The sequence below is a fragment of the Rattus norvegicus genome, chromosome 1, assembly GCF_021556685.1.
Source record: "Rattus norvegicus strain SHRSP/BbbUtx chromosome 1, alternate assembly SHRSP_T2T, whole genome shotgun sequence".
Lineage (NCBI taxonomy): Eukaryota > Metazoa > Chordata > Mammalia > Rodentia > Muridae > Rattus > Rattus norvegicus.
The window spans coordinates 220,037,958-220,064,481 of NC_141534.1; the positions used below are offsets into that span (position 1 = coordinate 220,037,958).

General features: G+C 42.0%; 1 protein-coding gene and 1 long non-coding RNA gene across 45 annotated transcripts; one reads left to right on the forward strand and one right to left on the reverse strand.

Moving 5' to 3' along the window:
* The first annotated feature begins 106 nt into the window (after positions 1-106).
* On the forward strand, positions 107-24,152 carry Cpsf7 (cleavage and polyadenylation specific factor 7). Of its 44 annotated transcripts, none has more exons than XR_015633900.1 (12): positions 107-168; positions 810-918; positions 6,697-6,915; positions 7,047-7,112; positions 7,730-7,833; positions 8,205-8,377; positions 10,659-11,073; positions 12,499-12,617; positions 15,055-15,223; positions 15,853-16,020; positions 18,843-18,980; positions 22,125-24,152. XR_015633900.1 is itself a non-coding variant. In XM_087577889.1 (11 exons), the coding sequence occupies exons 7-10, from the start codon at positions 10,811-10,813 to the stop codon at positions 16,013-16,015; spliced, it is 714 nt and encodes a 237-aa protein (XP_087434015.1). In that variant the 5' UTR covers positions 107-168; positions 810-918; positions 6,697-6,915; positions 7,047-7,112; positions 7,730-7,833; positions 8,205-8,377; positions 10,659-10,810; the 3' UTR covers positions 16,016-16,020; positions 22,125-24,152.
* LOC147997053 (uncharacterized) lies at positions 23,400-26,524 on the reverse strand. The gene is made up of 2 exons (XR_015652932.1): positions 26,415-26,524; positions 23,400-25,295 (listed from the first exon to the last, which is right to left on the reverse strand). It is a non-coding gene; the product is annotated as an uncharacterized LOC147997053 (long non-coding RNA).

Below are 26,524 nucleotides of genomic sequence, written 5' to 3' on the forward strand. Positions count from 1 at the left end.
GGACTTCACCCGTGGAGGTGGACCCCAAGCCGGAAGGCGCGTCCCAGCGTATGGCGGAAGTAGTGGTGCGTGTGACGCCGCCGGTAGGGGGGGCGGGACCTGGGGCGGAGAGCGGTTCGCGCGCTTCGGGCCTAGTCGGGACTCTCCGCGGCCGCCGCCATATTCCCGGTAACGGGGGCGCGCGGCCGGGGGCCGGCGGGGCCGGCGGGGCCGGAAGGAGGGCCGGGGCTGGCGCCGCGGAGGGGAGGGGGTCGGTTGGGGTGGCGGCGGCGGAAGACGGCGGGTGGAGGGAAGCGCGGGCCTCTGAGGGAGGGGCTGAGATCCTGGAGCTGTGGGAGGGAGCAGGGCAGGCCTAGCCGAGAGCGAGGACCGGGCCGGGTTGGAGTGGAGGCGGCGGGAGCTTCCGGGCCCGCAGGGGGCTCCGGCTTGGGACGCCCCCTGGGTCTAGCAGGTGCGACGGGCTGAGCTTGCGGCGTTGGTCGCAGTGGTTCTTCACAGCGCGGCCCGAGGGCCCTCTCAAGAGTCGAGGCCTGCCTGGACTTGGCAGTGGCGCCATAGGCAGCTACGGGCGCCGACTCGGCGCATCTCCGGTCGGGCCCGCGGGTGATGGGCAGCGAGCCCCGCGAGCCCGAGCGGCCTGGGAGAGCAGGGGGCGGCGCGAGGCTGGGGGCGGGGCGGAGCGGGTGGGGCCAGGCTCGGGGCTGCCGGGATGCTGCCTCTCGGGAGACTAGAGGTTGTTGACCCTTGCCCTCCTCCCAGCCTGGGACCCTTGTGTCTTAAAATTTTTTACCCTTTTCTGAATACCGTAGTGGCATCTTTCTTACTTTGTCCGTTCTCCGGGCTCGAGAGCGTGTTTCCGGAGCCATGTCAGAAGGAGTGGATTTGATTGATATATACGCTGATGAAGAGTTCAATCAGGTGAGAGGAATTAGCAGCAGTTTTGGGTTTTCTTCGGTCAAATCTACTGACAGTGGTTTCTCTCTCACCACAAAATAATTCCTTTTAGTATCGAAGCGTTTCCCCCTAGCGGAGACTTTGAAGACGACTGACCATTCCTCTTTATGTTAATTTGAACCTCCAGGCTTCAATTTTAAAGGGTTTGCTTTAAGAGCAAATAAAAACCCAAGTGTAATAGAATGGTGAATCAGCCTGTGGAATTGTTTCCCCAAGTCATTCCAAAGTTGGATGAGTAACCATAATTAAAAATGAAAATTACATTTGTTGCAGTATTGCGGGGATAATTTTGATACTTGTTACTTTGCAGTTCTTTCAGCTTGCGGCTCCAGCATGTTAGTCCCTCCCCCTTCTTGTCCCCTCCCAATGGTATAGACAGTACGAGAGATAACTTTGAAAGACGGTATATCAACTGCGTTAAAGATGGGAGTTCTAGCTCCACTCCAGGTGTTTTCAATCTTTTTAAATCGCTTGACTGAGAATTCTGTGGGCATTTTGGTATGGATGGGAAGGAAGGTAAAAACCATTGGATAAAACTAGTTTAAAGGCAAGTCAAAGATTTGGTCATCCTAGTTTGAATTTGTGTTTTTACATTTTAAATGTCACCTTAAAAAGTAATCTATGAGGTTGAGTTCTTTGATCTTGAGGTCAAAGCTCAACGAAAAGTTTCTATTTAAAACTTTTATCTTTTTTAAATTTTAGTTATATTTTTTGTTGGATTTTTTAAATTTACATTTCAAATGTTATCCCCTTTCCCAGTTTCCTGTCCATAAACCACCTATCCCATCCCCCTTCTCCCTTCTTCTGTGAGGGTGTTCCCTCACCCACCCACCCCTTCCCGCCTCCCTGACATTCCCCTACACTGGGAATGTGGACTCTTTGGGTAGTGATTTAGTCCCTGGGAATTCTGATTGGTTGTTAATGTTCTTATGGGGTGCAAGCTCCTTCAATCCTTCCTCTAATTCCTCCATATCTCAGTTCAGTGGTTGGCTATGAGGATCCTCCTCTGTATTTGTCATGTTCTGGCAGAGCTTCTCAGGAGACAGCTATATCAGGCTCCTGTCAGCATGCACTTCTTGGCATCAGCAATATTGTCTGGGTTGGTGGCTGTATGTATATGGACTGGATCCCCAGGTGGGGCAGGCTCTGAATGGCCATTCCTTCAGTCTCTGCTCCAAACTTTGTCTCCATATCCACTCCTATGAATATTTTTGTTCCCCCTTCTAAGGACTGAAACATCCACACTTTGGTGGTACTTCTTCTTGAGCTCCATGTGGTCTGTGGATTGTATCTTGGGTATTCTGAGCTTTTGGGCTAATATCCACTTATTAGTGCATACCATTAAAACTTTTTTCTTACCTGGGTTCTTTTTAGTACTGTTATTCTTAAGCTAGCTGGTTCTGGTGTATTCCAAAGGGTACACATAAGGACCTGGAAAGAATGGTCTAGACTGCCTAGATTATAGCCTGACTTTGGTAGGCAACAAAAGAAGCTCATATGTCCCATTATTTTATTTTAAATTTTGTGGATGTGAGTGGTTTGCAGGTACCCAAGGAGCCTAGTAGTATGGGGTTCCCTGGAGCTGGTGTTACAAGTAGTTGTGAACTACCTGATGTGGATTCTAGTAACCAGACTCAAGTCCTCTGGACCAACAGAAAGTGTTCTTAACTATTGAGCCCTCTCTCTAGTCTGGCTTTTCTGGGTTTTATGTGTTTGTGTGAGTCAGTCTTTTATCATTTGAAATTTATGGCTTCTTCTTTAACAAGACTCTCTTAGTTCTGTATTACTGAAAGATACCCCCAATTCTAAATATATGTTGTTGACTGGTACTGCAACTAATTCACTTTGGAGAATAGACAGTCGTTGACACATTGGCCATATTTGATATAAAGAAAAAGTAATAAATGGTTTATAAATTAGGGGTCATAGACAAGACGTTCTTGTCCAGTGGTCACTGCTTTGTCAAGATACACATTATTACCCTCAGTAATTTGTTCATTAATTAACTTTTTTATAAAAGGATTTTCTAATCTAAAGCCAAAATTAATGTGTAGACATTTATACCAAGCAGGCAATGTTAATATGGGAAAAAAATGAAGCAAATACAGATTGAATATTTTACATTCTAAAAGTTGAAAAAGGGGTACCCTATCCTCATAAGTTAATTTTTGACAAAGCTGGTTTTAGTGTAATCTGGAAGCTGCTAAATTGTTTAAAAGTCTGAGTAGAGTTGTTAAACATTGGCTTAGATAGAAGTTAACCTGTATGAATTGAGTTTTTGAATGCCTTAAAGGACAGTTACTGGTTTGTTCTGAGCAAGCATATAACTCCCTCAAGAGTACTTTTGTCCCCAAGGAAAATTAGTACATTTACTATGTGGAACCCTGTGGTATTTGCTTCTGAACCCTGGCAGCATGTGCTGCAAAAACCTTTTGCATAGTTATTTTATTGCTGTTATATTGGGAGCCATGGGATTCATACTGTTCAGTTAGACAAGGGCAAACTAAAAGGGTGAGTGAGAACTGCTACTCACCTGAATTTTCTGTTTGTTCCTTCTCATGCTAAGATGGGCTTTATGAATATTCCTGTCAGGGAGGATTTGAACTACTCCTGTAGGATTAATACTGCCAGAGGTGGTGAGGTGTTGGGAGAGAGTGAATCCCTGTGCTGGAAAATAGGTGCCATTTGTGGTGGTTAAAAGTAAAAGTGATGTTAGCTGGGTATGGTGATACATCCCCATAATCCCAGTGCCCTGGAGACTGGGCAGGACTGCTACAAGTTAGAGGCCAGCTTGGCTACAATGTCAAACTGTCAGAAAACACACAACAACAGACAGTAACAGTGCAGAATAATGGGCAACTGTGATGGAGGAGAAGGTATTGAGAGCTGTGAAGATGTGAGTATGAGGCCTAAAATTGATGTGGCCTTTTACAAATCAAAGAAAAGGTAACCAACAGTCACGATGGTTTTACTGAGAAAACTATATCCAAGTTAGTTACTTCCTTGGGTCATATACTGAGAAGGAGCTATGAGGTAGGGACATTGAACCTATTGGAGGGCAAAATCAAATTCCTACTAGGAAGTTTCATGATATAACGTAGTTTTCTGTGTGTATCCTTGACAACAAAATTCTTACTGAACTATTTATTCAATATTGAATACATATTTTCATTTTAAACTTAACAAAAATTTTAGCATTGCCACCTATAAAATATGGGTGTGTATTTGATTTTTGCTTCTTTTGTGGGATAGGTGGGGTTTGGGTCTTTTGTTTGTTGTTCTTTATCTTTTTCTATAGTCCCGTCAGGTAAGACAAGGTTCCTTTCTGTAGCCCTGGTTATCTTGGAACTCACTGTAAAGTAGGCTGGCCTCGAACTCAAGAGATCTGCCTGCCTTTGCCTCCTAAGTACTGGTATTATGCCACCATGTCCAGCTACTGCTAGTTTTTTAGGTTCCATGGCTTGGATGGACCATTGAAACTTTGAACATTCAAATTCATTGGATTTTCTTTTTGAGTGGTAATCTACAAAGAGCCCACTGATTGCCTTTAAGCTAACAGTGTAAAAAGGTTCCTACTGATGTGTTTGCTCCCTAAGTTGAAGTCTTCATACTGGTTCACTGACCCTTTTATTTATTTATTTATTTATTTATTTATTTATTTATTTATTTATTTATTTTAACTAGCCAGTTCTCAGTGATGACTTTTGCCTTATAACTCTCAGATACATTTTTGAATCACAGATACTGCATAAAAGGAATCTTAGTTTGCCAACTTTGAGTATATAAAATATTGTTATTTCCTTATTGCCTTTAAGTTTCATTTGAAATTTTTTTCCTCTTTAAAAGCCTTGGTGGGAGGTATAAAGTCTAGTTATCCTTAATATCCTTAGGGGATTGGTCTCAGAATCTTTCTCTGTGACAAAATCTTCAAGTCTATTTTTAAAAAAATGTTAGTGAGCCTGAAGGTATAGTCCTGTACCCCAGCTGTAAAGCAAAAATTATCACCAGTTCAAGGCAAGTCTTGATAACTTAGCCAAACCCTATCTCAAATTTTATTTAAAAAGAAAAAAGGCTCTAGTACAGTGGTAAAGAGAGACCTTGCCTAGCATATTCATATGCTAGGCAATACCCTTTGGACGAGGTATTTGCATGCAAAATCTTTGTGCATTCCTTTCACAAACTTTAAAAAAAAAATCTCTGGATAATGACAATGCTTATTTTGGCTTTGCTAACAGCAAAATCTAGGGCTTGCCTTTTGCTAGGCAAAATCTCTATCCCTGACCCTTGTATTTTTAATTTTATGTGTTCTGGGTGTTTTGCTTGTATGTATGTCTATGCATTGTGTGTGTATTGCCTTCAGAAGCCAGAGGTGGGCATCAGATCACCTGAGACTGGAGTTATAATTATTTGTAAGCTGACAGTAGTGCCTGGAATCAAACCTAGGTCCTCTGGAAGAGTAGCCAGTGGTTTGGTTTTTTTTTTTTTTTGGTTCTTTTTTTCGGAGCTGGGGACCGAACCCAGGGCCTTGCGCTTCCTAGGTAATCGCTCTACCACTGAGCTAAATCCCCAGCCTGTAGCCAGTGTTTTTAACCACTGAGCTATCTCTCCTGCTCCCATCTTAAAGAAAATTATAAAGGATGTTTTCAGCTGGTTAGGTCTGAGAAACTGACAGATATGGAGAGCTAAGAATGGCTTCTGAGGATTAGAGTATTGAACAAGATAGAGTCGTCAAGTCTCTTGGGAGGTAGGGTATTTGCTCAGGATTTTGGTGGGTTTTTTTTGTTGTTGTTGTTGTTTTTTTTTTTTTTTTTTTTTTTTCTTTTTTTCGGAGCTGGGGACCGAACCCAGAGCCTTGCGCTTGCTAGGTAAGCGCTCTACCACTGAGCTAAATCCCCAACCCCGGTGGTTTATTTTTATTTTTCCATTTGTTTTATATATGGTATGTGTGTTGAGGTCAGAGGACAAAACTTTTTTTTTAACCATGTGAGTTCTGATAATTGAACTCAGGTCACCTCACTGGCTTTTTGGTTTTTCTATAAGATGGTCAGGTACAACCCATGCTGGTCTCAAACTCTGCGAGCTGTCAGCTGCTGATCTTCCTCTACCTCCCATATGCTGGGATGACAAGCACTGAGCCATATCCTCAGTCCTCTACTCCTTTCTCTTTATATTTCTTAGATATCTGTTAGAAAGCTGAAGTTGTATTCTGTGAGCTTGGAAGTTTCCCCAGGTCATTTGTATAAACCAAAGGATAACTCCCAGTTTTTGATTTGTTTGTTTCATTTTGTTGCCTACTCACTTTTGCTTTCTTTCCTCTGCTTTATATTTCTAGATAAATGTACTCTTATTAAATGCAATAATATATAGCTTGATATTAAAAATACATTTTTACTAATATATCTAAGATGTGGTCTTTGATCTGACGTCACTGATCTCATGTATCTCTTTAGATGTATCTCATTCATATTGGTTTGCTTGCTTATTTACTATTTCTTTCATCCTCACAGGAGACTAAACTCAAACTTGCCCATTACAAATAAAATCTTGGAAATCTCATAAGTAATTCTAAGAGTTTCAAATCCGAAGTCTTACATACCCTTTGTCCTAGAGTGGGACAAGGAGATCTTGTGCATTACATTGCTCTACAAAACATTTGACTGTAGGTTCTAAATCAGCTAGAATGAAGCAGAAGAAACAAACTGAAAAGTCTGAAGGCTCCATTATCTATCCCTCATCTTTTAGGACTCGGAGTTCAACAACACAGATCAGATTGACCTATATGATGATGTGCTGACGGCGGCCTCACAGCCCTCGGATGACAGAAGCAGTAGCACAGAACCACCCCCTCCTGTCCGCCAGGAGCCAGCTCCCAAACCAAACAACAAGACCCCTGCAATTCTGTACACATACAGTGGCCTGCGGAGTCGGCGAGCAGCTGTCTATGTAGGCAGTTTCTCCTGGGTGAGCAAGGATAACCAAAAATCTTAAGGGTGGGCTGGAGGGAGAGCACTGGGTGGTGATGGCATTTTCAGAAACCACTGTTGCACTGTTTTGTGCTCTGATGGGGTTGGATTTCTTTTTCCTGGGATCAGGTTGGATTGATCTCTGAAAGAGAACTATCCTGAGGACGTACTGGTGCCGAAGAAAGCATTGATTAAGTGGGTAGTTGCCTTTTCTGCCATCTTACTACTGCCCCTGACCCTGGGGCTTTATGTCTAGCAGGGTCATCTATGGGACGAGATATCAGAGTGAACACCTTGAACTCTTGGTGGTCATTAGATGGTCCTGTGATAATGGTGGGTGATGGGAATCAAAGACCTTGATAGCTGTAGTGTATTTGGGATATGTGCTGACCATTCTGTAAAAGTTACGGTGTGACATGTTTTGGGGCTGGTGGTGGGGGATGCCAAATCAGGAAATGTATATACTAATGGGAATATTCCTGGCATGGTCAACTCTAGCCTGTCAGATCTGTAAAGTTGCTAGCAATCTGTTTGAAATGATGATCAACCAGCCCACATGTCAGTCAAAATTAAAATATATTTTAGTTTTAATTCCCAAACATAGGGGTTGTGGGATTAGATGGGTTTAGAGTTTGGGACAATAAGAAAAGCCTGCAGTGATTGAAATATTGCTGGGCTTTGGGGTTTCCTGTGGGTGGTCATGGTTGTGGCTGGAGTCCTAGATTTGGGAACAGGACTTGGAACATCTGGGTGGGTGGGTAGCAGGCATGTAGCTCTTGACATTTTTCCCTTTTCCATCTTGCCGACCTCAGTGGACCACAGACCAGCAGCTGATCCAGGTTATTCGCTCTATAGGAGTCTATGATGTGGTGGAGTTGAAATTTGCAGAGAACCGTGCAAATGGCCAGTCTAAAGGGTGAGATCTAGAGCTGGGGAGCCCCCTTGAGTTTGTAACTATTAGGGTGACAGATCTATTATATGTTTGAATTTGGATTCTAACCCCCTTCCACCCTGGCCTAGCTTACTACCTTGGTTTTGACAAACTGCCAAAGATTTGGGACCTAGCTGGAATGAAATTGAACATCCATCTGGTGAAGGGAAAGAATGTTAATTTTAAATTCCAAAAAGTAAGAAAAAAACAGGAAATCTATAGGGTGGCACCTTCTTGTTGCTGATAGGGAGTGGGGTTGTGGGTGTGGAGGGGTGTTTAAATAATTTAACAAGATGCCTTTTCCTTTGTCCTGTGTCTACTAAATATTTTATTCCTCTTTCACTTTGTTTCTTAAGGTATGCTGAGGTGGTGGTAGCCTCTGAAAATTCTGTCCACAAATTGCTGGAACTCTTACCAGGAAAAGTTCTTAATGGAGAAAAAGTAGATGTGAGGCCAGCCACTCGGCAGAACTTATCACAATTTGAGGCTCAGGCTCGGAAACGTGAGTGCGTCCGAGTCCCAAGAGGGGGTACGTGGAGACCATCTGTACGATGGGGGGAGGTTGTGGGCTTGTTGCTGTGATGTGGAGGATTTGGGGCAAGGGTACTTGCTGTTAGTTATGATTGGGTAGCACGATTAGTGGGTGGGCCTAAGAATGAGATTTGTGTAAAGAGGACAGCGCTGGGAGTCAGGTTCAGGTTATCAATGGGTTCTGCCTGTGATTCTTTTCCTTTTGGCCTTTTGAACAATTCAGTTCACTTCTTGGGACCTTTTTCCCATCTGAACTAAAAAATGATTGAAGTTCCTGTCACTGGTCAATTCTGTTCTTCCATAAATGGACACCCCAAAGTGTAATTAAGATATGCAAAGGTGGGTTGGGGATTTAGCTCAGTGGTAGAGCGCTTGCCTAGTAAGCGCAAGGCCCTGAGTTAGGCCCCCAGCTCCGAAAAAAAGAAAAACGGAAAAAAAAAAAGATATGCAAAGGTGGCTACTTTTCATGATCCTTTCATGAGTATATATTTGGTGTACTCTAAAAATCAACCGTAAAAAGTATTAGGTAGTAAAAGTTAAGCATTGTTTCTCCATTATTGTCCTAGAGAAAGGGGAATACTTACAGTTTTTGAATACTTAGGTGGCTTGGCAAGTATATCACATTAGTTTTTCTTTTAACATTCAGCACTCTGTTATCTTGTTCCCTTAAGTTCATCTGATTCCCTTTAATCTGACTGTTCATCAATCTCTTACTACCTTGGTCTCCTACTAAGGCTCTCCTGAGAAGAGGGTGCACTGACCAGCTGACAGGCATTCCAGTTTGCTTGGCAGTAAATACTTACCATTATCAACTACTAAGTTACTATTTTGGTTTATCAGTTTGGATGGCATAATTCAATCTCCTAGGGTCTGATTATACCCTGGTAAACTACTAAAATCAGATTTCTAAACCTGAGGATCAATCTTGGCTTATCCTGACTTCACAAGATAGAGAAACCCTGCAAGGACCTGCCTGAAACAATCAGCCTCCTTTTCTTTCACTACTAGGGAATAGGTAGTAGCAGAAGCATTTCATCACATTCCTGCTGTCACTACTTTGTACATAGCTCTAAGACAGTAGTTCCGTCTGTTGATGGGGTATGTCCTTCCTGTGGAAATAGTCTTTTTAATGAACACAACTGTCCTTTGTGTTGACAGCCTAGGTGGATGAGGTATGCTCTATAATTGCCCTCGGTTAAAAGGCACATACTTAGCTTCCTTGACAACTCAACATTTTCTCATCCCTTCTGCTTCAGCACTCCTGGTTTCCCCAAGATACATCTCTTTGCAGCTATACTGAGAGTAATATTCCTACCTTTTCTCAGCTTTTTCCTTGTGAATGTTACTTTTCTTTGCTGAAAAGAATAAAGCTGATGTAATCATTTGCTTAAAGATGGCTGCTTCTCCGAGGACTTGTATTCAAATATACATATCAATATTGGAACATTGCAATATTGAAAATTGTTAACTGTTAGAGAGGATTGCACTTGCTTTTAAAACCTGTTTGGTGTATAACAGCTTGAGAAAGGAAACAGGCAGTCTTATGTTTGAAACATGAAGAACAGGGCCCGAGTCAGGCTGGCAATATCTGATAGTGAAGCAGTCAAGATAGTTTGTCAGGTAGTTGATCCCAGCATAAGCTTGCCTTGAGCATTGGCCCTAAATGTGAGTTCTAGTTTAAGAAGCTCCTCCATGTTTGCTAAGCATCTTTTTGTCTGCAAATCTCTCCCAAGGCCATGTCATGTTCTCTTGGGGTCTACTTTAACTAGGCTGAGTTAACTCTTTGAATAAAATGTAGGTAGAGGATGGCTCTGTCTCCTGCTCTTCCTGTTCTTTCTTTAGTTCCCTGACTAGAGCTCCATGACAAAGAGAATGTTTCTAGAGTTCAGCACAATAAAATATAACTTGTAGTGGTCTTGGGTCTCTGAACTCTTGGGAACACAGGATTCAAGGCATGTAAAATCCAGCAGAACATCACTGAGCATGCTTAAACATCCTTTCCTTAAGGGTTGTTGGAGCATGTGTATTTATTTGAAAATAGGAAACAAGGTTTCTCTTAAATTAAGAGTTCTGTTGCTTTTTGAAGTTGTCCTAACCAGAATACTTCTGATCTTTCTGCTGAGGCCAATGGAAAGGCACCAAATGATTTGTTTCTTTTCTCTTACCTGCTTTACTTGTATTCTTTTATGTGGTACCAGACTTGCTGAGAGATGAGCTGGTCCTATCGCTATAGCCAAAGCCTGCCTGGGCAGTAATATAAGCTCTGTTTTGCTTTGCAGGAATACCTCCACGGGCCCACTCCCGAGATTCTAGTGATTCTGCTGATGGACGGGCAACCCCCTCTGAGAATCTTGTACCCTCATCTGCTCGTGTGGATAAGCCCCCCAGCGTGTTGCCCTACTTTAACCGTCCTCCTTCAGCCCTTCCCCTAATGGGTCTGCCCCCACCCCCAATTCCACCCCCACCACCTCTCTCCTCAAGCTTTGGTGTCCCTCCTCCTCCTCCTGGTATCCACTACCAGCATCTCATGCCCCCCCCTCCTCGATTACCTCCTCATCTGGCTGTACCTCCCCCTGGGGCCATCCCACCAGCCCTTCACCTCAATCCAGCCTTCTTCCCCCCACCAAATGCTACAGTGGGGCCTCCACCAGATACTTACATGAAGGCCTCTACACCCTATAACCACCATGGCAGGTAAAAACTATATTTCCCTGCAGCTTTGAGCCAGGATAGTAGAGTATATAGTGTTGTTTGTTTGTTTGTTTGTTTGTTTGTTTTTGAGACAAGGCCTCACTTATATAGACTGCCGCCCTCAAACTCAGCAGTTCACCTGCCTCTGCTTCCTGAATGTTGGTATTAAATTTCTGTCATATACTATTACACCAAGCAATAGTAGACAGTGTTTTGTCAGACAGTGATGATGGTTTGTGTTTTTAGTTCCAGTACTCAAGAGGCAGAGTGGGTGAATCTCTTGAGTTTGAGGATAGCTTGGTCTACAGAGTGAGTTCCAGGACAGCCAGAGCTACAGAGAAACCTTGTCTCAAACAAAACAAAGGGGCTAGAGAGGTGGCTCAGTGGTTAAGAGCACTGACTGTTCTTCCAGAGGACAGGGGTTCAGTTTCCAGCACTCAGTTAACTCGCAACTGTCTTTTAACTCCTATTTTCAGGGGACTTGGCACCCTCACATAGACATATATACACGGCAGAATAGTAACTTTTTTTTTTTTTTTTAAAGAAACAAACAAAAAAAACAGTGTTTTAGACATTTGTTTTCCATGAATGAGCACTGAATGCTGGTGGTTTTCCTCTGTATTCTCACTGTGATGTCGAGTCCTGGGGTATAGATTAGTATCTACCAGAGGTTTGTTTTACATGCCTGTATGTGCAAGTACACATGTGTATACAGCTACATGTGTGCTTGTGTGCACTTGCATATGGTAGCCAAAGGACTTTTAGTGTCATTCTCAAACATGCTGTCGGTTGGGGATTTGGCTCAGTGGTAGAGCTCTTGCCTAGCAACCGCAAGGCCCTGGGTTCGGTCCCCAGCTCCGAAAAAAAAGAAAAAAAAAAAAAAAAACCATGCTGTCCACCTTGCTTGAGACAGTCTTTCATTGGCCTGGAGCAGACCCAAGTAGATTAAACTGGCTAGCCAGTGGGCCCCAGGGATCCACTTGTCTTCCACTTTCCCAACACTGGGTTATAAGCACGCTCCACCATGTGTGATATTTTTATGTAGATTCTGGACATTGAACTCAGGACCTCATGCTTACATGGCAAGCACTTTATGAGCCAAGTTACTTCCCACAGCTCTCTTTTTTTTTTTTTTTTAATTGAGTGTTTTCTGTTTTCAGCTTATCTACTTGACCCAAAACATCTCTTTCTTAGCTCCCTTTAAGCAGCTTGTTTAAACTCTGTGCCATAAATGGCTGCTGCAAATGCTGCAATGATTACTACTGTTGAGTTAAACCAAAATTAGGAACACATGCTATAAATCCTGTCCTTAAAGTAGAGAATGAACATTTAAGACATACCTAGAGAAGAATTGAGTAATAGTACTGTAGAATGTGATGAAAATAAGAAAGGTTGTGGGCAGTCAACTGTGTAATTGTCTCTCTGCAGCCGAGATTCAGGCCCTCTACCGTCTACAGTGAGTGAAGCTGAATTTGAAGAGATAATGAAGCGAAACAGAGCAATTTCCAGCAGTGCCATTTCCAAAGCAGTGTCTGGAGCTAGTGCAGGTGATTAACTCTTACTTTACTGCTTTTGCCTTAAATTTTTCCCCTTTGTCATTTCCATCTGGAAAACTTTAGAAGTTAAGTTGGAGCACTGTTAGAGGTCAGAAGATGTGCGGCAAGCACTGGGGTTTTAGAAGTGGTACCTCAACTAAAGAAGTCTGAGCAGAGCTGGTGACCTGTGGATAGGCTGTCCTCTAAAGGAAAGTCTGTTGTCATCCTAAGGCATATTACCCTTTCAGCTAACATGCCCTCCCCTCAGCAGTGCATGCAGAGTCAGCCCCTAGGATTCTGAAAGCCCTGGACATAAAAGAAGAGGATGAAGAGTGCAAAGTTTATGGTTGTAACTCAGTAGGTAGAGCAATGGCTTGGCATACTAGAATAGAAAGGTTTGGAGTTCAGGTCATTCTCACTTTTTCCTGGGGGTTTACCATATGGATCTAAATGTAATATAGACTGTTAATACTCAAAGAAGGAAGTTCAAATTGACTGTTAACCTGTTTTTCATAATTTCTGAACTTTGGTTTCAATTTGATTCTGCAGAGTAGTTTAAAAAAAAATGATGTGTTCTTGTCAGTTCTTCCCTCACCAGAAAAACATAACTTTACCTCTTAAATTAAAAAATAGTGCATGATCATTGTTATACAATATACAGAGGAGTTTAGAGAAAATCATCTTTTTTCCTTTTTCAATGTCAGTCTCATCACCCTGAATGGCAGATAAGTAAATCTTTTATCTCCCCCTCTTTTTCTTATTCCAGGCATAGAAACTATAATACTTATTCTCTGTGCCTCTAAAACAGAACTTCCTTGCCAGTATAGAGTTGTTGTTCCTGGTCCTTCACAGTGCCGCAATTCCTGCATACTTTCTATCCATTCTATTCTTGCTACTTTGCATAAACAAAGCCACCCAGTTATCATTTTCAGCGGACCTCTGTGTGGATTTGTTGAGTCAAGTGCACATTTAAATGTACGTGTGTGTGTGTGTGTGTGTGTGTGTGTGTGTGTGTGTGAGAGAGAGAGAGAGAGAGAGAGAGAGAGAGGATAGTTTGTGCACCACAATGGTCTCATATATATGGTGTGTTTGTGTGTGTTGCGTATATCATCTGGTGAAACCTGATTTTATGTAAGTACACTTTGTGGTATTTCAACAATGATGAAACTGTCCAACAGCAAATTGCTCAGTGTGTTACCCTGCCATTGAAAGCTGTAAATTTCATATACACATAATAGAATATGTATATTATATATGTATATTACATATAATATATAATATATGTGTATATATATAATAGAGGTGTATGATTTAACAAAAATAAATATCTGTCTGATTATAAATTTTAAATAATGAGTAGATTCAGACATAGTGTCAAACACCTTTAATCCCAGCACTTAGGAGGCAGAAGCAGGTGGGTCTCTGAGTTATGCAGTAAGAACCTGTCTTGAAAAAAAAATACTGTGTTTAAGAAAAAAAACTGAAAATTTTCTGTGAGGACTACCAAGACTACCTTCTGAATAGTGGGTATTCCTCCAGTTTTCAGGGATGAGTACACATATCACAACATATGCATAATTTTGGTTGTTCCTTAGAGCAAGGCTAGCTATGTGTAGCTTGGTGATAGTTCAGTTGCCTACTGTACTCAAAGCTCCAAGTTCAACACCCACTACCACACAGCAAAAAAAAGTAATATTTATCTTTTTTGCTTTCTATGTTTTGAACACCTATCTTATTAGTATAGCTTAACTTCTGTTATTTGTTGAGGCCTACTGTGTATCTAGCATTGCACTAAACACTTTTAATGATGACTTATTTGCTTACAGATTTATCTCATGAGTTTTAACAGCTAGTAATCTATGGAGCCATTGTTCCTTAATTTATGTAGCCTAGCAAAGGCCCTAGCAAAGATAAAACAATAAATAATATTATTAAAACATGGTTAAACATACATAGTTCTGTGAACAGAAAATTTTTAAAATTGCTGGCTTAAATGGAGGGATAGTTTATTTTTTCGACTTATGTGCATTTTACATGTGTATATGTATATATACCACATACATTCTTGGGAACCAAATGGCCCCCTGAAACTAGAGTTATGAGTGGTTGTGAGTCATGTAAATGCTGGGAATCAAACCCAGGTCCTCTGCAAGAGCAACAAGTGATCTTAACAGCTGAGTTATCTTTCCAGCTCTAGGACAGTTTATTTTAATCAGTATTATAAAGTAGGCCTTGGACAAGTATGCACTAATTATAGGTTCATTAGTATATGTCAGATTTCAGTAACTATAGCTGTTACTCAGTTTTATGCCTGCTTTGTCTCCTTTGTCTATTTTACTATAGCTCTTTTAAACAGCTAGTCATTGACAATTCATGTCCTGCATTCTCCTTTTGGTCCAGTTTGGTTACTGCCTCTGCTCATCCTTGGCCTTTCCCTCCATCCTATCAGGGGATTACAGTGACGCCATTGAGACACTACTCACAGCCATTGCAGTTATCAAACAGTCCCGAGTCGCCAATGATGAGCGTTGTCGGGTCCTCATCTCTTCACTTAAGGACTGTCTTCATGGCATAGAGGCCAAGTCTTACAGTGTGGGTGCCAGTGGAAGCTCTTCTAGGTGAGTTGATTGCTTTGGGGTTGATTGAACTTGAGCAACACTCTCCTGAAGCTTGGTTGGGAAAAGGAGGAAATCCAGGGTATCTGAAAAGGGTTTGGATTAAAACCTCATATTCACATCTTTTTTTTTCCTTTTTTTTTTTTTTTTTTTTTTTTAGAATTATTTATTTATTTTATGTATATGAATACACTGTCTCTATCTTCAGGCACACCAGAAGAGGGTATCAGATCCCATTACAAATGGTTGTGAGCCACCTTGTGGTTGTTGGGAATTAAACTCAGGACCTCTCAAAGAGCAGTCTCTGCTCTTAACTGCTGACCCATCTCTTCAGCCCTTTACATTCACATCTTTAAGGAGAAGTTACTTAACAACTTTCTGAGAACTTAAGGGGAAAGGTCCTAGTTCTTGTCTACAGACCTGTTGTAAATGTGAAATCATAATACTTGGAAAATTCTAAATACTCTGTTCAGTACATTAATAAGGTCTTGACAAATTTGTCAGTCATTCCCCCCTCCCCCCCAAAAAAAGATTAAGCTTCAAGAATCTAAGATCCTCCAGCAGACAAAACCTCATGTGGAAAGAATGTGGCATAGGCCATCAGGGTTGAGGCTGAAGGATGTTTCTGACAGGAAAAGACATCGGTCAAGGGAGAGGTCACCCAGCCGGTCCCGAGAGAGTAGCAGAAGGCACCGAGACTTGCTTCATAATGAAGACCGACATGATGATTATTTCCAAGAAAGGAACCGGGAGCATGAGAGACACCGGGATAGAGAACGGGACCGGCACCACTGAGAAAGGTGGGAAAGAAGCCCTGTTCCTGGCCAGTGGATTGTATGTGAACTGGGTGTGGTGGCTCATGCCTGTAATCCAGCATTTGGGAAACCAATGCAGGAAGATTGCCATGAGTTGAAGGGTAGCCTGGACTACAGAGTAAGACCCTGTCTCAAAACAAAAAGATTTGTAATAGAAATATTCTACCCTCCAAGTTCTTAATAAATGAAAGCCTTTGTAACTGTCATCATCAATAATAATATCATGTATTATTACAATTAAATCCCAGCTTTTCAACTAAAAGGGAAAACTGATCAAGGCAGAAAAGATTATTACCTTATTTTTTATGATAAAATATCAGTGACTTCAAGATTGATATCCATTAAAAGCTTTAGAGTAGAAAACCATTCCAAAAAATATTTAACAACTTTACAGACCTTGTGATATTTTTGTTTTTAGTAAGTTTTGTTAAAAGTGGGAGTTTTGAGGAATTGCTTTGGATGATTGAAAAGGTAGGTCAGTTCTTCTGGCTTGAGGACCACCTCAGCAGGACTTGGGCTTTCTGTCTCTCAGCTCTGCTTTTCTGTATTTTCATTCACAGAAAGGTCTCCATCTTCTTGAAGGATTAACCTGTAGCTCTTGAGTTTATCCCACCATTTTGCAATCCCAACTGAAAGCTGCTAGCAAGGATTGTTTATGGTGTGAGAAAGAATGGGTGTCGGTTCTGCTTCTGTGGAGGTGTATAAAATAGACCGGATAGGCTAGGAGGCTCTACCTGGTCTGTTGTCTGTCTGATTGATTGTTCTGAACACTGGAACAGGCTCTGTAGTTGTTTTTCCTTTTATTTTATGTACATTGGTATTTTGTCTGCATGTGTATCTGTGTGAGGGTATCAGCCTCACGGACAGTTGTGAGCTGTCATGTGGGTACTGGGAATTGAACCCAGGTCCTCAGGAAGAGCAGCCAGTGTTTTAAAATACTAACCCATCTCTCCAGCCTTGGCTCTGTAGTTCTTAACTATAAATGATGGCTGGATGGGGAAAACCCTCACCTCTTGTGCATTTTCATAGGTCTTGGTAAACTCAAACCTTAAGTCTGTAAAACTCTGCATAGGGACAGCCTCCTCATAGACAAAAAAGCATTCCTTTGTGATTGCCCTTTGCATTGTAGTTAGCGTTATCTGCCTTAACTTCTTTGGGTTTTTTTGAGATGGGGTCTCTTTATGTGGTCCTGGCTGTCCTGGGCTCATTATGTATACCAGGCTGACCTGGAACTCAGAAAAATCCTCCTGCCACTGCCTCTCAAGAAGCGGTATTAAAAGCAGCCTGGCACTTAGACTTAATAGCTGAGAGTGTTTTTGTCATCTTCTACACAAAGTAAATGGAATGATAAAAATTGCTGATGCTTTTAATCTACACCTTTCTCTTCCTTTTTTTTCTTTTAAGCTTCATGTTTCTTTTTTCTCCTTAATATTTTTAATATTTTTCACATAGTATATTCTGATCATGGTTTCCCCTCCTTTGTCTCCTCCCAGACCATCCCACCCCTTATTTCTCTCCTTCTTTAAAAAACAAACAGGCTTTCTCTTCTTATCTCCTCTCACAGAATTCTCAAATGTAGGATAACCCACATAGAACCAGCAGTTAAGCTCTGAATGGGTTCTGTATTTGTCTCTCTAGATTTTTATAATAGATTGAGTTTTGAAAGGTGTCCACATTAACATGTATAGCTTGTACAAATGTAGGCTAATGAGGATGGAATCTGCAAGTGGCTTTGGCCTTCTTTCTTGCTGGGGATGGGCAAGGTGAGCATGGGTGTCTTGGTCTATCCCTTCATTAAGTAGCACCATCACTTCTCTTTTGAGCTAGCACAGTTGAAGCATTAGCATTACTTAAAATCCAAAACAGCCAGTACTGGGTGTTATGATCAGACTTGTAATGCTAGTACTCAGGAGGCTTAGACAAGAATTACAAGTTCAAGGAACTACATAGCAGGACCTTGTCTCCCCCTCTCCGCCCCCTCCAAAAAAAATTACCTGACATGATGTAGTATTTGGTTTTTGGAATTGGTTAGGATAAGAGTGACCTGGGAGAGCCAGGACTTATAGACACTTAATCCCCACACTCAGGCAGAAGCAGGCAGATCTTAGAGTTGGGGGCTACTCTGGTCTACAGAACAAGTTCCAGGATAACCAATTGCACTGAATAACCCTATCTTGAAGAAGAAGAAGAGGAAGAAGAAGAAAACAAAACATCTAGAAGGGGAGCTGTTACATGGTCTATATAAAGCAGCAGTTGTAGTCTCTAGGGCCTTATTCAGTGTACTCTACTAGCATAGATGACTGCCTATTGCCATTCCTGGTGGCTTTGTCCTTTTGGTAGTGAAATTACGAGCAAGATTCATGATCCATCTGAAAGTCCTCTATTGGTAGTTACAGAAAACATCTATTTGGCTGGTACAGGCCTATGGTGAAATAAGGAAAACTCACTCTTGGGTAAGTTTTCTACATCATTTCTTTCCTGGTCTCCCCTAACATATATGTACAAGTGAATCAGACACTTTAAAGAGATTTCCCGCTTTAAAGAAGAAAATAATCATCTTAAATTTTCTTGGTAGTCTGAATTCTATCTTCATTTGCTAAGTTGTAGCTTGGAAGGTTTCATGTTGGTGAAATGATATACAGATCTCGGTAAAGAACTTAATCCTCCAAGCTATTTGAACAGCATTTACAACATCTTTACTTAAAAACAGTTGTATTTCTGTGCTGTGTGAATGTGTCCCTGATGAGGAAAGGTATGTTTTGTGCAGAGGCCTCAATGGAACAGCAGCATCCTCTTCTATTTCTCAGGAGAGGGCCCCAGCTCTGGGGTTTGAGGCTGATGAGCCAACTGAAGTGATGGATCTTTGACTTCTGTATGCATTCAGACACTACTGCCAGCCAACACCAGTTCCCTTGATGTACCAGTTATCCTGTGCATCTCATTCTGTAAGGACACTTTACAACTGCCATTTCTTCAAGATATGCATGTGTATGCTTTGAAGTTTGAGGGTGTACCTAGGTGATAGGTATGTTCAACTGTCTGTAATTCTCCCATTATTTTAGGGTATTTCTTACTTGAAATAGAATCATTCTCCCTTCATCCATATTCTCCTGATCCATTGAAAACTGAATTTTCTGTTCAAGTTTGATTGAGATTAAAGATTCAGCCAATTGTGATGGTACATACCAGTATTCCCAACACTCGGAAAACCAAGGTAGTGGGATCATGATTTAAAACAAGCTTAAGTCTGAATATTAGAAAACAAAGGTGACACTAAGGGCTTCAGTTTTTCTTTCTAGAAACTGAGACAAATACTTACACATATGTTTAGAGAAGCCAGCAAAGTAAAGCTCTTTCTGATTCTGAGTAGCAGCTGAGAACAGTGCCAGCTCAGGAGGCAGCATGCAGAGCTCTTCTGCATAGCATATGTGTGGGAGTTGTTGGGTGGCTCTTTCTCCCCCTGCCCTCTTTCTCTCTTTCTCTCTCTCTCTTTCTCCCTCCCTCCCCCTCTCCCTCCCTTTCTTTTTAGTTGGATATTTTTTATTTACATTTCAAATGTTACTCCCTTTCCTGGTTTCCCAGCCTTAAGCTCCCTATCCCATCTCCCTTCCCTTCTATAAGGGTGTTCCTCCTCCCCAACCACCCCCCATTCCTCCCACCCCCAGACATTCCCCTGTACTGGGGGGGTGGGGTTCCAGCCTTGGCAGGACCAAGGGCATCTCCTCCCTTTGGTGCCCAACAAGGCCATCTCTGCTACATATGCAGCTGGAGCCATAGGTCTTTGGGTAGTGGTTTGGTCCCTGGGAGCTCTGGTTGGTTGATATTGTTCTTATGGGGTTGCAAACCCTTTCAGCTCCTTCGATCCTTTCTCTGATTCCTCCAATGGGGACCCCATTCTCAGTTCAATAGTTTGCTGCTAGCATTTGCCTCTGTATTTGTCATGCTCTGGCTGAGCCTCTCAGGAGACAGCTATATCAGGCTCCTGTCAGCATGCACTTCTTGGCTTCATAGATATTATCTAGTTTTGTTGGCTATATATAAATGGGCTGTATCCCCAGGTGGGGCACGCTCTGAATAGCCATTCCTTCATTCTCTACTTCAAACTTTGTCTCCATATCCCCTCCTATGAATATTTTTGTTCCCCCTTTTAAGAAAGAGTGAAGCATCTGCATTTTGGTTGTCCTTCTTCTTGAGCTTCATGTAGTCTGTGGATTATATCTTGGATAATTTGAGCTTTTGGGTTAATATCCACTCATCAGTGAGTGCATACTATGTGTGTCTTTTTGTGGTTGGGCTACCTCACTCAGGATGGTATTTTCTAGTTCAATCCATTTGCCTATGAATTTTATGAAGTCATCTTTCTCCACATCCTTGCCAGCATCTGTTGTCACCTGAGTTTTTGATCTTAGCCAGGGAAGTGGTATCTCAGGGTTGTTTTGATTTTCATTTCCCTGATGACTAAGGATTTTGAACATTTCTTTAGGTACTTCTCAGCCATTCAACATTCCTCGGCTGAGAATTCTTTGTTTAGCTCTGTACCCCATTTTTTAATAGGGTTATTTGATTCTTGGAGAATAACTTCTTGAGTTCTTTGTATATATTCGATATTGGCCTTCTATCAAATATAGGATTGATAAAGGTTTTTCCCAATCTGTTGGTTGCCATTTTGTCCTAGTGACAGTGTCCTTTGCTTTACAGAAGCTTTGCAGTTTTGAGGTCCCATTTGCTCTTAGAGCATAAGCCATTGGTGTTTTGTTCAGGAAATTTTCCCCAGCGCCCATGTGTTTGAGCTGTTCCCCACTTTTTCTTCTGTTAGAATGTATCTGGTTTGATGTGGTCCTTGATCACCCCCTTCTTTCTTAAGACAGGGTTTCTATGTGTAACAGTCCTGTCCTGGAACTTGCTCTGTAGAGTGAGCTGGCCTTGAACTCCCAAAGATCTGCCTGCCCCTGCCTCCCAGGTGCTGGGATTAAAGGCTTGCTCCACCACCACCAGGCTTATGAAGCTGCTTTACAAAGGTATTTTTATAAAGGCTAAGCATTTGTGTGTGTCTGCAATTCCAGGTTCTGTTTAGTAGGCTACACCTGAATTGAATTTTCCTCTTTCCTGTTGACCTTTGGTTCTGTTTTATATCAAGTGACCATACTGCCATCTACATGTTTCAGATTGCTAGGGACCTTAAGATTAGCACTGTGGCAAAAGGCCTAGCAGCTATCAGATGTTTTCGATGGTGACTTCTACTGTTTTCCTTCTTTTGTGATCTGCTTTTGTTCTTGGCCAAGTCATTCTAGTTTAGTGTTTTTGTATTTTTGAGTCCTTACCCACAACTGTTATATGGGAAAGTCTTAAAATCATTTGTATTTTATTCGGTATAGCCTGGATTGGCTCTTGTGCTGTGCGTCTATGTGCACATGCATAAGTACACTGTTTTTGGAATCTGGTTTGATTTGTGGGGTTTTGGTTGGAGCATGTGTGTGGTGGGAGAGGTGTGGGGTGGAGTATAGTTTTGTAGTCTATTTTAACCATGGCTGCTTGAAAACAAAACAGATTGAGGAGTTTGCAGTGGGAGTGCATGCTTCTTGCTAGGGCCTCTTGAGTACTAGGGGTTGGTGAATTTGGTTAAATATACAACTTGTTTTCTTGCTATTATCCCTCCCATTTCTTGCTTTCTTTTCCTTCCTTCCTCCCTTTCTTTCTTTTTCTCACCTATAAGGTAAGCTATGACTTGCTCAGAATAAATTTTCTGAACCTATTTCCTTAAAGCATCATTTCTTGAAATGTTTCTGACCTCTCCCAGCTATATTATTCTCAAACTGTCAGAAACCTTATTCCATTGTCTGTTTTTTCCTCTTAACCATAAAGTGATATACCAGCAATTTAGATTTTTTTTAATGTCTTCACTGTGCTTTGTGCAGCCACTCCCTCACATTACTTTGTGCCAACCAGTCCACATTATTCTACTTTGCTAAGCTTGCTTAGCATTCTGACTGAGATTGTGATTTCAAAAATTGCCAGTTTATCTCATATAAGCCCTCCCTGATGAGAGAGTGGCCTCTAACTGGTATTCTCTTCTGGTGCTTTTATTGCAGGAGTCTGGGTGGAAGCAAATTGTTTTTAATGGACTTGCATCTCCTCACCTTGATCAGGACTAAAGGACGGAGGCCGCTCCACCCCTTCCCCTTCTTCCAAACCCCTAACTTCCTCCAGGCAAAACCCTCTGCCCTGCAGGATTGAAGATGGCTTGGCAGCCCTCCCAATCCCACACCTTCTGTTTGCCATGGGGGAAGAACCTAAAGACTTGCTGGGGTAGTGAACGAGGGCATACAGGAAGACAGCAACATGTCCAGCCCATAGTCTCCATAGAGAATGGTGCTTTGTCCAAGGAAACCTGAGTTTCTGATTGCCCAGAAGCAGTCAGTGGTGAGGTTACTATGAGAAAATTTCCTTCCCAGAGAAAATGGATCCTCTATGTGGGGTCTTAGGAAAGTGACTGGGTGTGCCAAAAATGCCCAGGGTTCTGCCCTCAGTACTAGATTTGATGGGGCCAAAAGGGTCCAAACCCTGCTAACATACCACTTTGTTCAACTCCTGTACTTTCCTAGCCAGTTGAGGAGGGACCATGAGAACAGAAACTACCTTGTGACAAGAAACGTGTTCTCAGTTTTCTCCTCACGTGTTGATGGTTTATTTCCATGGCCTCCTAGAGGGCTGAATCCTTTTGACTCCTTACTATCTGACTCCTCAGTGGACTTGCCCCTCTGAAACAGAACCCAGGAAGCTTCGGCTATCTGCCGGAAGCCTAGGCCAGCCAGATACCACCATTTGCTGCTTTAGGCTTGTCTGTTTGTTGCAATAACCAGCTCTTAGGTATTTCCTTTCCCCAAGGCTTTCCATTTAACATGGAATCCTTCCCCAAGAAGGCTTCTTCCTTGTTTTAGAGGAAGGTACTGCCTTTGGGACTTAGGGATGTCATGGGACCTCAGTAACTAGGACCCCTAGTTAATAAAGTACCAGAAGTGTGGAGAAGAGAGCAATTTGAGCAGTATGTAGCCTACTCACATGGGCTCTTTTGCAGGTTAATGTGAGCATAGGCTTGCATTTCCAAGGTACATACTTTGACTTAACTGTGGAATAACTCAGCACTAATAGGCAGGTAAAGTCAAGACTGGTTTTTGGGGGTTTCTTTTTTGGTGTTTTTGTTTTTGTTTTTATTCCTTTGCTCTGATACTTCCCCCGTCACTTTGCCTGGAGGTGCTTCCAGCCTTTAAGAAGGAGCAGAGAATTGGAGCTCAGAGTTGTAAGGACCAGCACACTAGTGGCCATTTTCTGCACAAGCAAATGGAATTGCTTTTTTCAGCATCCAGACTGTGATAGGTTGCTCCTGATGGAGGTAGCCACAGTCCTGGAGTACCATAGGGTAATGTTCCTTCAGCAGGGCCTGTGAGATCTAATGTGAAGAGAGACACAACATGTGAGATGGGACTTGGTGTGTGAGGCATGGAGTCATTGGAGACTCTTCAGATTCAGAGGGGAGACTGAATTGGATGCTTTCTCTCTTCTCGGCACACTTCTGACAGACCCCTTCAGTCACTGAGGGAGTGCCCCCAAGGTTGGAGAGGCACATTCCCTTTGGACAGAGGCTACAAGTTGTAGCTTATTTTCCTGTCCCCTAAACCAATCCCTATTCCATCAACATGGCATCCTGCCTAATTTTCTAAGGGTTAAGTGATATGCTTATTCTTGAAAGCAACTCGGGTGTCTTTTTAAAAAAGAAAAAAATGAAAAAAAAAAAAAAAAGGAAAGTGACAGTTAAGGAAAAACAACATATAAAATATCAGAAAAGCTGTTTACCCAGAGAATTATTTTCTCCCCACTTTTATTTTTACTCAGTGACATAATTTTTAGTTTTATTCCTCATAGCAAAAGGAGAAAAGCATCCCAGTCCTCAAAAGGTCAAGGCCCCACCCCTGTTGTCGGTGATTTGTTTGTCTTTCTGATAGGTTGAGAATTGTGTAATAAACTTGATGACGATGTCAATCTTTTATACTGCATTGTATTTTTTTCCTTTTGTAACAAAATATTTTTAAATAATAAATGGGGTGTGAGCTGTTTACGGATTCTGCATTGAATAGATTTGTTGAGGTGTCTGGGCATGGGTATGGACTAATAGAGGTCCTGTGTGATATAGGACAACCTTAGGTTCCTAAGTGTGTGCAACTTGGTGATTGGCAGTGGTTTCTCCACAGCTGTAGCTAACATGGTGAGGCCCCTAGGAGGCCAATATGAACTTTACCTGTAAGTCTCACAGTTTGTCCTTTCCCTGAGTTAAGGAGCACTTTCAAGTCGTCCAAATCTTAATTGCAGATTGTGTTTCCTACCCTGTGGGGTTCTAGTAGTATCCTGTTTGGGAAGAACACTTAACTCTTCCGTTTCCTTTACCATGGACGAGCAGTGTGACCTCAGTCCCATCAAAAATGAGAATGCTTGCGGTTCCCCTTCATATTAAGGATGTGTTCTGTGGACAGAATTGCCATCTAAAATTTGAGAAGTAGAAACTAGAAAGCTTAGAAGTACTGTGGGATTTCCAGAAGAGCTTTCCTTTTAAAGCAACACACATAAAGACCCACTGGCCAAGTAGTGGCGTCTTACCAATTTATCATTTGGACAGATAACAACCAGAAGGGATTCAAATACTGAAATGTCACTGCTACCCAAGGATGTGAACTGATCTGGTCCCTAGAACTCAACTTTGTGTCTACCTGAATGGAGGAATCAGATTCAGCATCTCTTAAGTCCTGAATGCATCCATAAAAACAATCAGCTAGGCGATTTTGTTGTTGTTGTTGTTGTTGTAGTTGTTTTTACATGTACTGATTAGTGCCTGCCTGTGTGTCTGTCTGTCTCCATGCATGTACATAGGCATAAAGTGAAGGGTAGAATTATATGACAAAAACTGCAGTCCAGGTGATAGTGTGTATTGATATCAGGAAAAGCAGGTAAGCTTAAATGTTTTCCTTAAAGGGGCAAGAACGTTTATACCTTACTGCTGAGATGTGTGTTTGCACGCTGGGGTCAGTAGTCACCTGCATCTTAGTTGCCTGCTGTTTGCTAAGTGCTGGGTTTACTCCATCTATTTAACATTCCAGCCATCCACTTTGTACTGTCTGAGGATGTTGGTGCCTCCGGGTCTGTAAAGTAGCTTGTCTCTTACAAGCACAGCTTGTAGGCACACTCACTTGCCAGGCCAGATAATCGTAACACTGAAAAAGAGAAAACAGATAGTGTGGTATACCTACAGTCCCAGCACTTGGGAGTTTGAGACAGGAATCACTTGAGACTAACTCATAAACATGAGACACATCCCTATCTTAAATGTAATAACTTTATGTATTATATATAGTGTTTGCTTCATGATCACATCAAAATTATTGGTCTATGGAAAAGCTTCTGGAGCTGTTTTGAAACTCCAAGCTCATCTCAAAGCTGTAACCCTCTCACCTCTGCTTCCAAAGTGCTTGAGACTAAAGTACACCACCACATCCAGCCACTGCCTTAGTTTCTCTTGTGCATAACTAAATGACTCCAGCAACATCAAGAACAAGGAGCCACTCATGGGAACCAGTGGACTGAACTTCCACATAACTGAGGTGAAATGACATCCTATCGTAAGCAGCAAGTTCAGTCATTAAATCTCATCAAAGCAACATGGGTGTACACCATGCCCTGGCTGGGTTTACTTCATTTAGATTGACTTGTAGGACAACAGGCTTATATTTCCACAGGTGCCTGTACTTCCTCACCCTAAGGCTTGTAAAGGGGGGAGGGGTATAGTCTCTAAAGCCCCTGTGCATTTAAGAATTGGATGTATAAGTCACTTCCACTTAGCAGAGCTTTCTGTTCATTTGTTTTGTTTTGTTCTTTTTGTTTTGTTTTGTTTTGTTTTGAAACAGGGTTTCACAGTGTAGCCTTGGCTGTCCTGGAACTGGCCTCCCAAATTCTGGGATTAAAGTGTGCAACCACAGTGCTTTCTGTTCATTTGTGCCCCTGGGAAAGGAGTTGAAATTGATAAACATCAAAATGAAGCCAGGAAGTCACAGAGAGTAGGTTCCTCCCTATTCTGTGCCACTAACCAGAGCAAAGCTAGAGAAAGCAAGTGTGAGAAGCAGAAAATCTCAGTGTTCATTAGATAGGAGATGGAAACACCAGGGAAGTACCTATTAGACCCTTTTGTTATTTTCTGTGATTGTTCTGTCTACCATAGTAGCAAGGACACAGAGAAAACAAAAACAGTGCTTTGGGCTGTGCAACTCAGAATGATAGCTTAAGGGGAAAAAAAGCATAGGAAAACATTCCAGGATCCTCCTGCCACAGAGACTGACCTCAGAGTCTCCTGAAGTAGATTCTTTGATGACTCATTGTAGCTTCCTGGGATAAAATACATGGCAATACTTAGTAAGATTTTGACCGATAAATGTTTCTTTTAAGCTAA